General features: G+C 44.5%; 8 protein-coding genes across 8 annotated transcripts, besides 2 other annotated features; 4 read left to right on the top strand and 4 right to left on the bottom strand.

Moving 5' to 3' along the window:
* Positions 1-116: 116 nt before the first annotated feature.
* On the top strand, positions 117-2558 carry Tb09.160.0340 (hypothetical protein, conserved; the record flags this gene model as incomplete). Its single annotated transcript, XM_798333.1, has 1 exon — positions 117-2558. The coding sequence occupies one exon, from the start codon at positions 117-119 to the stop codon at positions 2556-2558; it is 2442 nt and encodes an 813-aa protein (XP_803426.1).
* Positions 2559-4183: 1625 nt separating this feature from the next.
* Positions 4184-4221: a sequence feature (AT_rich).
* A 492-nt stretch (positions 4222-4713) lies between these two features.
* Tb09.160.0330 (hypothetical protein, unlikely) lies at positions 4714-4986 on the bottom strand (the record flags this gene model as incomplete). Its single annotated transcript, XM_798332.1, has 1 exon — positions 4714-4986. The coding sequence occupies one exon, from the start codon at positions 4984-4986 to the stop codon at positions 4714-4716; it is 273 nt and encodes a 90-aa protein (XP_803425.1).
* Positions 4987-5322: 336 nt separating this feature from the next.
* On the bottom strand, positions 5323-5778 carry Tb09.160.0320 (hypothetical protein, unlikely; the record flags this gene model as incomplete). Its single annotated transcript, XM_798331.1, has 1 exon — positions 5323-5778. The coding sequence occupies one exon, from the start codon at positions 5776-5778 to the stop codon at positions 5323-5325; it is 456 nt and encodes a 151-aa protein (XP_803424.1).
* Positions 5779-6376: 598 nt separating this feature from the next.
* Positions 6377-6709, top strand: Tb09.160.0310 (hypothetical protein, unlikely; the record flags this gene model as incomplete). Its single annotated transcript, XM_798330.1, has 1 exon — positions 6377-6709. One exon carries the CDS (start codon positions 6377-6379, stop codon positions 6707-6709), a length of 333 nt encoding a protein of 110 aa, XP_803423.1.
* A 566-nt stretch (positions 6710-7275) lies between these two features.
* Tb09.160.0300 (hypothetical protein, unlikely) lies at positions 7276-7626 on the top strand (the record flags this gene model as incomplete). The annotated part of the gene is made up of 1 exon (XM_798329.1): positions 7276-7626. One exon carries the CDS (start codon positions 7276-7278, stop codon positions 7624-7626), a length of 351 nt encoding a protein of 116 aa, XP_803422.1.
* A 1120-nt stretch (positions 7627-8746) lies between these two features.
* Tb09.160.0290 (hypothetical protein, unlikely) lies at positions 8747-8953 on the bottom strand (the record flags this gene model as incomplete). The annotated part of the gene is made up of 1 exon (XM_798328.1): positions 8747-8953. One exon carries the CDS (start codon positions 8951-8953, stop codon positions 8747-8749), a length of 207 nt encoding a protein of 68 aa, XP_803421.1.
* A 516-nt stretch (positions 8954-9469) lies between these two features.
* On the top strand, positions 9470-11050 carry Tb09.160.0280 (variant surface glycoprotein; the record flags this gene model as incomplete). Its single annotated transcript, XM_798327.1, has 1 exon — positions 9470-11050. The coding sequence occupies one exon, from the start codon at positions 9470-9472 to the stop codon at positions 11048-11050; it is 1581 nt and encodes a 526-aa protein (XP_803420.1).
* A 771-nt stretch (positions 11051-11821) lies between these two features.
* Tb09.160.0270 (hypothetical protein, unlikely) lies at positions 11822-12031 on the bottom strand (the record flags this gene model as incomplete). Its single annotated transcript, XM_798326.1, has 1 exon — positions 11822-12031. One exon carries the CDS (start codon positions 12029-12031, stop codon positions 11822-11824), a length of 210 nt encoding a protein of 69 aa, XP_803419.1.
* A 1650-nt stretch (positions 12032-13681) lies between these two features.
* Positions 13682-14473: part of a repeat region that runs on past the window's edge.

Below are 14473 nucleotides of genomic sequence, written 5' to 3'. Positions count from 1 at the left end.
CATACATGTTTCACTCGTGTTGCGGCACTATTCGTTGTGAATGCATGCTATCCTAACTGCTTTCTCTTTCCTTCTCTATGGCAACGCATGTGTTTAAATGTAAGTGCATTGATTCAATGAGCATCAGTGAGTCGGACAGCCTTTGGCTGCAAAAGAGTATTCACCTCGCCGATCCCATACCGGAAGCCACTGGAGGAGGGGTTGAGACGGACGAGAATTCGAGACCCGGGGAGTTGCTGATGGTGGGAGAAGGCATGGCAAAGGAGGTGGAAGAATTGGGAGGGAGTTCAGGTCCCTCCTCAGCGCGATTTATTCACAGTACTTCTCAACGAGCTTCGTGCAGGCAGTCGGTGTCGAATGCAAGTTTTGCGTCGCTTCATGAAATAGATGAGTTGCGAGCGCGTATCGCTCAACTGAAGCGTGAGCAGTTAAGGTGGTCCGGTAACCAGCGAGAATTAGAAATTGTGCGGTTTGAGCTCGTACAAACACAGCAGGAGTTACAAACAACGCGTGAATACGCGAGAACTCTTAAGGAGCAACTTGACGAAGCAGAGGCCAAAGCTGAAAAGGAGGCCAAAGCACGGCGAAACTCAGAGGCGCAGTTGGAAAAATCGATTTCTCAAAGCAGTAGAGACAAGGAGTTCCTCAAACAGCAGTTGGAAGCTATGAAAGAAGAGCACTGCCGTCAGTTAGCAGAGGTGGAAGGGCGCTCGGAAGTTGAAGGCAGTGGCCGTACGGAGTTCATGCGCGAGCAAATAACCAAACTAACGGAAGATATCGAGGCACTAGACGAAAGCAACGTGAAGAGTCGTGAAGAAGCCTGCCGTCTGGGTAGGGAGAATGAACTCCTTCGTGCCAATATTAAGTCCACCCAAGCCAAATGTGACGAACTCCAACGCTCCCTGGAATCGTGCACGACTCGTTATGCAGAATTGGAAAACATGCACAAGATCTTTGTCGAGAAGACTGAGCGCTCCCAAAGTGAAGCTCTTGACTCCCTAATGGCGACGAATAACGACCGCATGAAGAAGATAATTTCATCCAAGGAAGAAATCATTGATGAGCTCCGTGAGGAGTTGAAGGTCTTCAAGGGAAAATCCGGTTCTTTTTCGGAGGAGATCACAAATCTACAACACCGTGTTCGCATGCTCGAAGCTGAGGCTAAACAAATGACCCAAGAACACGAAAAGGAGTTAAGGAGTATCCGGGACCAACACCACCTTGCTTTATGCCAGCAGCAACAGGAATCCGAAATTCTCATTCGGGAAGCAAAGAATGGGAGGGTGTCTTTGGAAGAAGAAACATCCTTTTTGAAGCGCCAAGCAGTGAAGGCAGCGGAAGAATTATCCGCAGCCGCAGCACTAATAGTGCAGCGTGAAGAGCAACTAAGCCATCTGGAAAGTGAGAACATCACGATGAGGAATGCCCTGCAAGCCGCTGAGCGTGACCGCGCCTCTGCGGTGGATAAACTTGAAACCGCCCGCAGCGAACTCCTTCAGGCTGAGGAGCGCACTCAGCACTTGCAGCAACAGTACGATTTGACTGAAACTGTTTATTCACAGGATATGCTGGAATTGAAGGAAAAGTTGGCCGCGGCGCAAGTGAAGTTGATGCAAACTGAGAGTGAGCTGTCCGCTGTAAGGCAAGAAAAAATGAAATATGAGACAGAAGCAATCACAAATATGTCTGATCTTCGATCCAAGCTAGAGGAAGCGGAGTGTGATAGGAAGCGTCTGCAGCATGCCGTCGAACAGGCATCTCAAACTGATAAACAGCTGGAGCAACTGCGCGTCAAGTATCTTACCATGTGCAAGAGGGCGGAGAATATGGAAATCGAGCTCGCTGCCGTCACGAGTAGATGTTCCCTGCTTGAGAAGCGACTGGATGAGGAGTTCCGCCGCTCGGTGCGGAACGCTTCGCATTCGCCCGTGTCTCTTCATTTTGGAGGTGGGAACGTGTGCCTTCGGGGCATACAATCGGCTAATGTGCCTCCATCCGCCAGTAAGCAAGCGAAGAGGAGCCGATCCGTCGAGCAACGTGTTTTTACAATCAGCGGTTTTGACGGAACGGAGTTACTTGAGAAAATTCACAAGCTTCCGTACGCCACAGTTGCCGAGTGTAAATCCAACTCACCGGTCCCCACGAATTTAACCCACTTAGTCACCAACGGGCAGTTAACAGTAAAACTCTTGACAGCTCTTGTGCGCGGGTGTTGGATACTTCCCGAGGCATACGTACATGAGTCAACGAAACAAAAAATGTGGCTTGATGAATTGTCGTATGGTTTCCGACATGTGAAACTGCCGATCGCACGGAAACGTATTGGATTCAGTGAGGGTTTTGTTTCGTCCAGACATCTCAACACGGCGAACCTCATCATTGTGGAGGGCGGTGCCACAGTTGAGAGCAACTTAACCGAGGCAGATATGATCCTTTGCACACGTAGTGAGTACGGGAACATGGAGAACACTCGGGCAGTAACTTGGGATAAGTTGGTTGAGCTCATTTACCCCGTTAAAATCGGTGTCGTGGCAGAGGAAGTAAAGCAGCCACAGTAGTAGAATATATTATGCTCCCTCTGCAATTGGGGGGGGGGAGAGGAAAGAGGGGGAGAGAGGCTCTAAAGGATGAGATGAAATACCGAACGTATGCAAAGATGATAGAGTAAGATGAAATGAAGAGAATTCAATATAAGCGAAAAAAAAAAGGGGGAGCAGGGAAACAGAAACTTAGAGAAGTGACATTATTATACGACTATCAGTTTGCTGTTTTTTACAGTTGAGCCGTTTGTTGATCATCCACATTTAACTTTTCTTTTTTATTGGGTTTGTTGTTTTCCCCTAACGTCAGCTGCTGCCATTGAGTGACGGAAGGAAGACCATTCCCACCCATACACTGACACCGCGTCGGAGGCAGGAGAAAATGCCTTTTGTTCAGTATAAATTTCCTTCCCCCTCCCTTATAATCACTAGAAGTTCGTGCAACTACTAAAGTTGTAGCAATGTGAGGAAATAACTGAGAGGCGTGGTTTCGTTTTACACAAACGTTTACTGGCTAAATTGGTAGCGAGAAAATCTAAATGGATGAAAAGGAGATGTATCGTATCCTATTTTGATGTCGCTTTTGCACCTACCTCTTTTTTTTCCCCCCATCAAGCAGTAAAAGTTAGAATGACACGACACTCCTTTATGATGGTTTTGTAATTGCGCCACTTGCCCTCGGGTGGTTTGATGCATGCGAAATCACCAACACGACTTGCGCTAAGAGACAAGAATCATACCGTTAATCTCCACTCATTCCTCAACATAAGTATAACTTTTCTTTCTTCCCATGTTGTTGTGGGACTTTGCCATCACTTTCCGCGGTCATTAACCGAAGCTGCGAGACACATCCGATATTATAGATGCCGCTATTAAGTAGGACTGAGGATTCCTTTCATTTACATGCACTGCCTTCTGGCACGGGATGTATATATTTCTTGTAACGTTGTTGGGGTGCGGTGTAATGCAAACTAAACGGGAAGTTCCCTCAATTAGGCGCACCCCCATAAACACCGCTTAGCAATTCTTTTTGACATAAATTCTTGTTACTTTTACATCCTTTACCTCTCCGTAACTGCTTTGCACGCAGTTAGAGGATGCTTTATTTATTTAAAATCTCCTTTTGTTCGTTACAACAGTAATTTTGCATAATGTTTGTTTCGGAGAATCCTCCCGGAGAGTGAAGAAAATGTGATAAAAATGGGGAATTGGTGTGCGGTTTCTTCACTCACTGAGGAGAGAGTGGTGGTATTTGGAAGTATTTTTTTCTTCCACGAGGAGAAACCATGCAAGTTGTCTCCAAGAGAACATATTTATACTGCACAAATACTCCTTTACAGTCTGCTGTCCACGGAAAGTGCACCAACATTTCTTCGCAGTTGCCGTGTCGGTGTGTGATTATTATTTGTTTATTTTTGCATCAGACGGAAATTGTCCATCTTTTTTTTTATGTGAAGTGTAGGACCCGTTTCGTCTGGGGAGTGTTTTTCCGCATGTTGGGCGCGACAGCTTTAATGCGCCGTCATTTGCTCCGGAATCGTGACGGATGGGACTCATGAGCACTTTCGCTCCACACTTAAAGTAGGGCTCCCCGAGAGGAGTTGAAGAACAAAAACATCCAAAAAAATGTGTATGAGCGATACTTTAAATTTTTCTTTTAAAAAAAATAAAACTAAAATAACAATTATGCTTGTAACAAATACAATATTTTCGATATACAAATTGGAGCATAGCGACACGTTTTTTGTGCAAACTGTCAGGGTAGGCAGTTATGACTGGATAATCGGATTAAATAAAGTGCACTCCTTCATAAGAACTGTGGGAGTAAACGGAGCTAATGAGGAGAGAAACCATAATTTGTAACTGTTATCTGTAAAAGAGATGCTAAAGGGACATCACGTAACTTCGTATAGGAATTATTGTCGATGGACCCGAAAGGGTGATTGCAATGATGTTAATACCGTTTATATATTGATCTTATGTGAGCCCTTCCATTAACCTCAAAAGAAAAAAAGCGAAAGAACCGGTTCTCTCAGTTAAATGTAAGAGAGGGTCCAGCAGGAGCATTTCACGGGCTCCTGCTGCTTTTTTTGTTTCGAAAAAAAATTTAGAGTTTAAACCTTGTGAACAGTCAACAGGAAAGTTTGACCCGTTTTCGAGTGTCATAATTTATTTATTCCTCTACAGTCGTTAAATCGTAACCGAGGCGGTAAATTTCGCAAACCCGTTGTACATACACAACTTCAACCGTGGCTGATGCATGGGAAAGTTTGAGTGTAAGCGAGCGGATGTCAACTAAACACAAAACATTTATTATTACATTCCAAGGGCGAAGTAAAGGAAGCTTTGCACTGGTGGCGATTTGTGAGAAGCTTAAGCACATAAAGAAGGTGCAACAGCGAAGCTGTGCAGACGAGGTTTTCCGTTGCCATGCCATCCACCACATCACGGTATCAGAGCCCAATGGTCGTAACAGGAGGCTAAGTGGAACCACTTCCTTTGATAGGATACACTCATGGCGGGTTTCTCTTGTATTGATATCTTTTTTTTTTTTCACGACGAATGTGGCATATGCGCGGTATGTTTAGGCCACTGAGGTGAAGAAACACTGGAACTTTTACCCTGCAGAAATATGTTCTACCACGCATGTGCCGCGAAACTTCGGAGATGTCCCTTGTGTTGGGAGCCTGTGACAGATTACAAGCCGGCTAACCCTTAACTTTTACGTTAAATCAACAATGTAATTAAGGTGTTGGGAAAAGTTAGAGGGAACCTGAGGATATTAACATGGATCAGATAGCGAGAGAACTTGGGGGTGATTGAATAGACGGGCAGTCGTCGATTTATAAACGGTTTGAGGAGTCGCGAGAGGGTGCTGGAGAAGGCTGGATTTGTCTGGATGCGGGGTGAATTTGAACAGTTTGGTGGTGTTGCGTGGTTCGGTGGCCCTTGAGGAACTGGATCTATCAGGTTGCAAAGGAATTTCAAATGTTGATGTAACCAAGAATTTGACTAAGTTGAAGAAGCTGAACCCGCGCAACTGTGAGATATTAGGAGGTTTGAGGAGTCTAGAAACTTTGAAGGGGTTGGAGGAATTGGATCTTGATGAGTGCAAAGCGTTTTTGAGTGAAGAACTCGTGGTATTGATACCACTCTCGAGTTGAAGGGTATTGTGCTGTGGATTGGAAAAAATCCCCACTGTGTTGTTGATAAACTGAGGGAACGAAGGGCCTGACATGAATAACAATATTTTTTTTGCTTTTTGCTTTCAGTAATTTTATGTTGATTACTTCCGCTTCCTTTATTGCTTAGTATTTGTAGCTTTTTTGAAAGTGAGTGTCGTGTTTTCGTACACGTGGGTTATGCGGTGCAGCATTTCTAAAAGAGACCCTTTGTTCGTGATAGTGCTATTATTACCATGAAGTTGTTCTTTTGCTTTCTTACCTGTCTGTTTAAAGTTAATTCTTTTGTTGTGATTATCTTTGTTGCTCTTGATACCTTCGATGACTTTTTAAAACCTAGGTGGGTTCGCCATTTTTTGTTAGTTTTTTACTTCTGCCACCAGGCGTTTTTGCGGATACTGCTGAGAAGGATTATGACCAGCATGTCTGGTTAGAGATGTTCCTCTAAATCCGTTGGATGGGATTGGAAAAATCCAAGATTTTGATTTCAGTTGATACGCAAAGCGGGTTAAACATCAGCTGTTCTGTCTGTAAATTTGGGTTGTGTGTTTGCATTGCTTATTTTGTATTGAAGTGGTTGAGCCGAAGAGATGTGTTCTTCAACGTCTCAAATCCGCAGTAGATAATTATGTTTATTCTCTTTTATCTTCTGCTATGGCTGGGTCATTGATGTTTAGGTTAGGGAACATGCTATGTCGCACGAAATATGTTTGGTGTGGCATCTTGTGCGTTTTTTTCATTACTTCAATTGCTGCTGTGACGTATTGTTGGAATCGTGGGTTGTGCAAGTCGAGCCCACAACCTTATTGTGAGTCAGGTCTCTTTGGGTCCCTTTGTCTCTGCGCATTTGCTGTTTTTGCGTTCGCATCGGTGTTTTGCTCTGTGTTGGCAGGGTGGCAGGCGTGGCAGCAGCAAGACGTACGGGACTGTTTTTTTAGCTTTTTTTCATGTTTCCAGTGTAGGGATTACTCCGCACCCTTCGGGTAGTGGGTCCTGCTGCCTACGTTGTTGTGTTTCTTCGCCGGAGTCGTAGCTGCTGTGGCATTTCCGCCTGGATGCGCTTCGCTATCCTTTGCTATAGCTAAGGTTTTGGTGTATGAGCTTTTTTTGTTGGTTGTTGGAACTGCTGCCCTTCCTGGCTTTTTGTTTATTTTGGGGCCTTTTATCTGCTTTTATTCGTGTTGGGATGCCCTTGTTTAGTGTTTGGGTTTGTGGGTTACCTTTGCAGATGCCGGTTGGTATAGTATCTGCTCTCAGTTGGTTTACTTTTTACTTATATGTTGTCTGGATCCCGCTGATAATTTTTTTAAACTTTCAGGTATGTTGGGTGTTTCTGTGAACTTTTCGCTGTGGTGGAATGCACTCCTACGTTATGAAGATATACCTGCAATTACTATCTGGCTTACCCTTTCTGGGTAAAGGCTTGTTTTTGTTGGCATTTCTAGGAGTCACTACACCTTGTCCTGACTTTATTTTGCTGCTGCGGTACAGCTGCTGCTTCCCTTGCTGAATGGTGTTATCTTTGTGTTTCTTTGTTGTTGTTTTTGCTAGTCATGTCACCGCCACCAGCTTTAGTAGGTTTTGTCTTTGTTTTTGGCTTCTTTTTTTTTTGTCTTGAAGCAGCCGCCTTTGCAACTTTTTCCCTCTCTGAGATTTGTATATTGAGCTGTGGTGTACGGTTTCTTTTAAATTGTAATTTACTATTTGGATGTTTGTGTACATCCTGGTGTCTTTGTTCAGTGATGTATTTGGAGTACATTTTGGTGAGGCTGTGCTGGAAGCTTGAAGACGTTCATTCGAATAGTTGCGGGAAGTTAATCTCTGTTGAAATATGCTGTTGCTGTAGTTTGGGATGTTTTCGGGGTCTGCGTGAGTTAGAATGTCTGAGCAGCTGCGCGATATAAGAGTGTCATTCACAGAGGTTAATTGCCTGTTTATGACCGATTAGTGTGATCGGACTGCAATGTTCGTTGGTGGTGGTCGCGATTCGCTTTTCTCCTTGTGGTACCTAGGGGGTTCGGTAGTTTACTGTGCCTCGTTGTGTGTGATTGTCCAGTTTGTTAGGGTTAAGAACTTTTGTAGTTTTGACGAAACCAACCATGCCCTCCTTTGTTGGATTACATTATGGACAATGTTGTCAAAAAATTGAGGGTGTGTGTGTGTTGGCCATTGTCACTGCGGGTTCGTTTGCGACCGCTGTTGTAACATTGGGGGAACTTTGTAACATTTATTCGGGATTTGCTGATTTTTGGTGGTTTACCGGTCCACACTACAGTAGTAATTCGCTAGTTTGGGTGAATTAAGTTTTATCTGCTCGTATCAACTGACAATGTCCTTGATGGAAAGGAGCAGTGAGATCTTTCATATCCGTGATAAAAGTAGGTACGGTTATTAATCGCCTTTTCGTCCTTTCCCTAGTTGTTTAAATTCCCTTGATTCAGTATTTAAGCATTCTATAAGATGTGAGCAGACTTGGGTTTCTCTGGGAACTTGTTCTTGAGCTTTCGCTTGGCAGCGGGCAGGTTCTCGCTGCCCAAGACGGCGGATCCAAAGAGAGCAACAATTCGTTGTCCGTCCTGTGCACCGTCGCGGAGCTCCTCGAACGCTTCGGTCACACGTTGGCCAATGCCAGAGAAAAAAGCAGCGGCAACAGAACATCCAAACGAGTGGTGACGCTCCAGACAGGGAAGCTCACTCAGAGGGCGCGTGAGTTTTACACAACGCTTGACCTACTTTTTGTTGAAGCAACCGCCCTCCTCGAGACCAACGACAGAGTAAGTGAAAACGAGTATTTCAAACATCTCCAAGAGCAATTCGATAGACTGGGACATTGTGGCGTGCCATCTGCGACGTACATTCAAAGACACACCCTTTGGTTGTCCAAACTTCCACTATTTTTATCATTATTATTGCTATGCTAATTTCTTTTAAACTCTTTTTATGAGTTTATCACTCAATTTCAACTTTAATGATAAACAATCCGTTTATTTTCCGTCATCTCACATGTATATTGCGGCAGAAATTTCATATTTTATGCTTTCTTATCCGTCCGTTACTGTTAGGGTTAGGATATCGGCACATTGAAATAACAAGGCCTTCCAAGGGAGGAAGAGGGATGCATGAACTAGTGAAGGGCTGCAGAGGCGTTGTGCCATGCTCAGAAATAATATAGGGCCTTAAGGAAGTATCAGGTATGATTATACTCGGGAAGGAGTTGCTGCCCAAACTCATAATTATATATTTCCCGAAAAGATCAAGTATTGCGCAACTTCCGTCGGAAGAAAGTTTACGAGGAGCAATGGGATGAGGAAAGGCGCCACTATATGGTTTGGTGAGATCCACAACGTGAGAAGTGGAAGGGAGCTTGGAGAAGGAAGCACGCGGGCACGGCACACTCATTCAGCAAGAGAGCAGTAATGGTCGGGTGCATTCCATTAGTGATAGCTCCGCTAAAACCCACAACACAAATAACGTGAAGATATGACAATGGCGCAGCCGTTTTTTTTTCTGCATACGGAAGATAGCAAACATGATCACGGTTTCATAGTCACTGTAGTCCTTAAAGGGGTTGCTCTTAAAAACATTTTTGTCCTGGCTTTTAAAATTGTTATTGGGACAACTGCTGTCTCCTGCGGAACACTGAAATTCCACGTATTGCCACAAATGACAAAGATACAAGCACTGCCAACAAAGAAGTTAAAGACACAAAAGTAACGGAGCATATTCGAAAAAAAAGGAAAGAAGCCAATGCAAAATCAGACCGCTACCAAAGTAATATCGCACACAGCTGTTGCAGCAGGTGTGCCCGCGCTACTCATGTTATTGTCGAGGTGTTGCCAGGCGCAAGCAGTAACAGAGCCATCTTCTGACAAGGTGACAAATCTCTGCACAGAGGCTAAGTATACGGAGTACCTCGCAAATCGCATCGTAGCGGCGGCAGAAAGGCAGGAGCGCGAAATATCCGACATGCAAATTTATGCAGAGGCATGGGATCTTCTTGCCGCAGTTACAAACCAAACAGAGAAACGGGCCGCGACGTATGCCCTTGCCGCGTACATGTCCACCGCAGCGGCGACAGCAAGGCGGGTCCACAATGGGAAGTACAAGGCAGCGGTAGCAACCGCAAAGTTTCTGCACAGGAGAGCGGCACTAACGCGCACGTTGCTGGCGATTAATATTCGGGGGAAGACAATAGTTGGAGTAAGCAAAATACAGGGCTACAGCGTATCCATAGGAGAATGCCCTGGCGATGAAACACCGATATTACGCGGCGACGGAAGTTGTGCACACCGAACCAATGATAACAGCCAACCAGAAGGAATTTCCGTTAACTTGAAGACAGCAACGCATATCAAACTGCTAAATAGCAGCAAACTAAGACCACTGGGAATAACGCATCTGGTTGAGATTAAAAAAACGAAGGGACCGGAAAGCGCAGAAGCATTAGTTGAGAGGTGTGGACATCTGCTGAAAGGTGACCATTATGTTAAATTCGAGGCATCGACGACTGAAAAAGACAGCCTCATCACTGTAGAGCCGATTAGGATATTCGAGGGTAGCGACTCGAGCACAAATTGCGCTGTGATACAAAATGAATCGACGAAATCAGAAAAAGATAACGACTTACTGATAAACAAGTTATGCAAATACATAAAAGAACCCGATCCTCAGATAATAACCATATCCAGTCTAACGCCTGTCACGTTAGCAAACACGACCGAAGTCCAACTCGCGTTCAAAAGCTTCTTTCACGAAACAAGAGGTAAATCCTCGGCCGGAAGCAGCGTCGAAGCGCAACTTCAAAAACTTTACGGGGGGGATAAGCAAAACTTCACCAGAGACTTCGTAAAAGTTCTGTGGACTAAGAACGTGACGTACCACATTGGCTCAGGATTCGTAACTGAAACACTCCTTGATGCGGTTAGAAACAAAAACGCACAGAAGGCTCTAATTTATCTGGAAGATCAAAGACCAACAGAAGAGGCAAAGCAAGCACAATCAGACGAAACTGAAATCACCAAAACGGGCTGCAGTGGTAAGGGGAAACAGGACTGCAGTGGCGAATGCACATGGGAAGGCAACGAGGAAAAAGGTAGATGCGAATCAGACGAAAGGAAAGACACAAAGAAACAGAACGAAACTCAAATGCGGAAATGGCCCAGAGCACTTCAGTGGATGATGGCACGACAAGAAGGAAATTGCAAAGCAATACAGCAGGAAGACTGTAAAGAAGACTGCACATGGGAGGATGGAGTTTGTGACGGTGCAGTTGGCATTTCTGCTTTGATGAGTATTCCTCTGTTCATGGCATTTTTGCTCCTAGCATAAAAATTTATTGGAGTATCTTAATGTAGTGGAATTTTCTTTTTGGAAATGTATTAATGTAGTGGATTTTTTTTTGGAACATCTTATTGTACGAAACTTTGCATCTTTGCCGAAATAAACTAGATAAATTTACATCCATTTTGAAAATATTTTATACAATTCTTAAATGTGCGTTTGTATTTCAGCGCTTTTTGCAAACATGTGGAAACTTTGGGAGATCTTTTTTTGCTGTTGTACAATTTTGATATTTGAATGTAAAGTGATATGTTGATGAAGTGTTGAAAATGAGTGCCATTTAGGATTTTTACAGCTATGGTTTATTCGATTAATTTTATATTTGTTTTTGAAAATGCGAAAGTACTTAAATGTTTTCAGATATTTTTGACTTGTGGGTATAGCTTAGTGTTGCGATAAAGTATGAAAAATGGGTTCTATTATAACTTTTTCTATTTTGGCTTATTTTGTTTTAATAATAGATATTACGAGTAGTTTAAGGTTACGACAGTAATAGCAGTATGTAATATTGGGTGTGCCATGTAAGTGTACATACTAATTTTATGATATGAGCGGTGGCACACAACGACGCTAAACAAAATAGGGGCACTTAAGCCAACTCCGAGGGCGCAATGTAAAAGAGCAAGTGAGTGCGAGAGGAATAGCACGAGGAATATTTTTTAAAAGATAGCTCAGTGAGACGGGGGGAGAGAAATAGAAATGGAATATGTGCATTTTTCGTTGTGCATTTAATGTGCATGTGCTTCCCCATTTTATCTGCTACTTCCTATTCTCTGCACATCTTTGGAAGATGTTTATATAGCCCCGATTCAGTCCTCGCTTCTTCCATCGAAACTGTACCCCTCTTTGCCTGTACGGGGGAAACATTTTGCTAGGGCGTTTTCTCCCCTCCATATGAGAGACTGTCTGTATTACCAAAGGCTGCGCAGGGTGGGATGGGATATCCAACTTTTCTGGCGATCTTCCCATTTTCACTTCCCGAGTGGGTTTCTCTTTGTGAGTGTATAGATTGGGTTCATCGCGGCCCTTTACCTTCAAGAGATCTTTTAGGAATCCTGGTATCTGTTCACTTTTATGTATTTCCTCTTTTTCAAGGTGTTCCACACCGTGTTTTTCCTTGTTGGCAGAAGTTTCTGTCGCACCAGCAGACGCACAGATGACTCCTCACATGAGACCATCAGAAAGTTGTGCGCGGCTTCCTTCTTCGGCTGTCCGTGCCTCGCCAGTAGATACATTGTGAGGCGCTGCTTCTGTGTGCATCTCATTGGGCAGTATGGGCGCTGAAGTAATCTTTGCATTGTAGGAGTTATTATTAGCGAGTCATCTTTCATCTTTCTTTGAACATTTGTAGCGCCCTTATAGTGTGTTTGTGTGTGCCATAACAGTGAGTATTGTGACTTGTATGCACTATTTTACCTAACACACAAAATCTCTTCCTTCTTCTACTTCTGTGTGCCTCCCTATTATTGGCCTTTTTCCCGGTTTTTCCCATCAATTGTTGCCCCTGCACCCTGCACTGCTTTCCTGTTATCGCTAACTTCCCTTTTCGTTTCCTTCTTGACTTTTCTATTCTGCACTCACATCCTTGGCCTCAAAGACTCATCGTATCCTGGGTTCTTCTTATGCATATGACGAAGCAACCAGCTGTATTGGTACTCCTTTCCACATGTGCAGCATATTTCTTTAAGTTGATTTTCTGTCTCTTTGAAGTCTCCTGTAGTATTGCCTGATTTCGAATGCATTCGCGTCTGTTCAACCAAGTTTTACTCTTTACCACCATTTTACACCTTTGACACTCCAGTTTCTCCTCATTAATATCCGTATCCTCCGTGCCATGCTCTGCCTGTTGATTCTAATTTTTGTCGTATTCTGTTTGCTGCTATTCAGGATTTTTTGTTAGCATATGCCTTTTTAACCATCCATACGACACATATTCAATGTGGCACCATCGACACGTTAGCTTTTGTCTTTCCGAATCTACCTCTTCTTTTATGCTCCTTTTCTGTTGATTTTCAACCTGCGATATTATTTCCGGGGCGTGCGTGTTTGTGTGTGACCATGTGCTCCACTAGTAAACCTCACCTCTCAAAATCCATTTCACAAACATGGCAGCTGTATTTACATTTATACTCCTGTACTGCCAATTTTGCAATCCTTGTCATTTCCAGTGCCATTTCTCTTTTCCAACTGTGTATATTCATCAGGCGCACTACTCCAGCTTGACGACGAGCACACACCACGTTGCACAACGGGCATATTATGGGCTCATTATGTCGCACGTCCACCTGTGATGACTGCGTCTTCGTATTATCATTTTGTGTACTTATCTTTTTCATCTTATCACTTCTCTCCTACTTCGCTAATTCACAACGACACAACGTACACTTAGTGTTCTCCATTGTTTTTTTGAGCACACGATGTAGCCATCCGAAATGTTTCGAGGTGTCTGTTCTAAATTGCACTTGTAGTTATTCCCCTATTTTGTCCATTTTGTTTTTTCTGCGTAGGTTTAATATAGTTGAGGAGAACACTGCGGTGTCCTTGTGATGTTTTTCCCTCCTTGAATTCATTGTTCCTTTCGCAACGGATTTGCCTTTCTATACCTGTGACTGCGTCCGTGATCCATGCTGGATACGACTGCAGCTTTGTGTTTCCCTTCTCGGCTGCCTTGTTAGCTGCGTCATTGCGTAGCACCACGCAATTCGAAAACACGAACTGGAAGTGGATGGATACACGAAACCGCACAATACGCAAGATGAGGTCCCAAATACGTCTCAGAATCGCGTTCTCCACCACCGCAGCCAGTACTCAGCGCCATCAACAGCGACAGTGAGTCCGTGAAGGCCACAACTCTCGTTCTGTGCGTCTTTTTTAGCTCCATGAAATCAGCTAGCCTCTTCAACCCCGCCTCCATCGCCACACATTCCGCGCGATAGCTGCAGGCCGGCGGCCCAGCTCCCAGCACAACCTTCTCCCTCTTCCCCTCCTTTGGGTGCACAAGGGTACCTGCGTCTGACGAAACGTCCAGCACCACGGACCCTTCTGTCCACACCTGGTTGTCATAGTCCTTGGACCGCTGTACCCACCGCATGGTATTCACCTTCTTGTCCTTCTCCGGCGCGTCCACTTTAATGTCGCCTAGCTCGGTGTTGTTGAAGTGGACGCGCTTGGCCAGCCGCAACACCGTCGCATCGTGTCGCTTGCCCGGGCCATCAATGGTGCTGTGCAGCCGCTGTGCCGTCGCAAGCCTGACATGGACTGGATTCTCAGCTGTGAATATGCTGTTCGCAAGCTGTGCATACGTCTGGCCATTGGCTTTCATGCGTTGATAGTATTCCAAGGCTCTCCGGTACGCCACATCGTTTATAGACTTCAGCCGAGCTTCTCGCATGGCATCCTCCCGATTGGCTG

Source organism: Trypanosoma brucei, chromosome 9 (assembly GCF_000002445.2).
Source record: "Trypanosoma brucei brucei TREU927 chromosome 9, whole genome shotgun sequence".
In the NCBI taxonomy this organism is placed as follows: Eukaryota; Euglenozoa; class Kinetoplastea; order Trypanosomatida; family Trypanosomatidae; genus Trypanosoma; species Trypanosoma brucei.
Note: the sequence above shows the minus strand (reverse complement) of the source record. Positions and strands in the feature narration are given on the sequence as shown.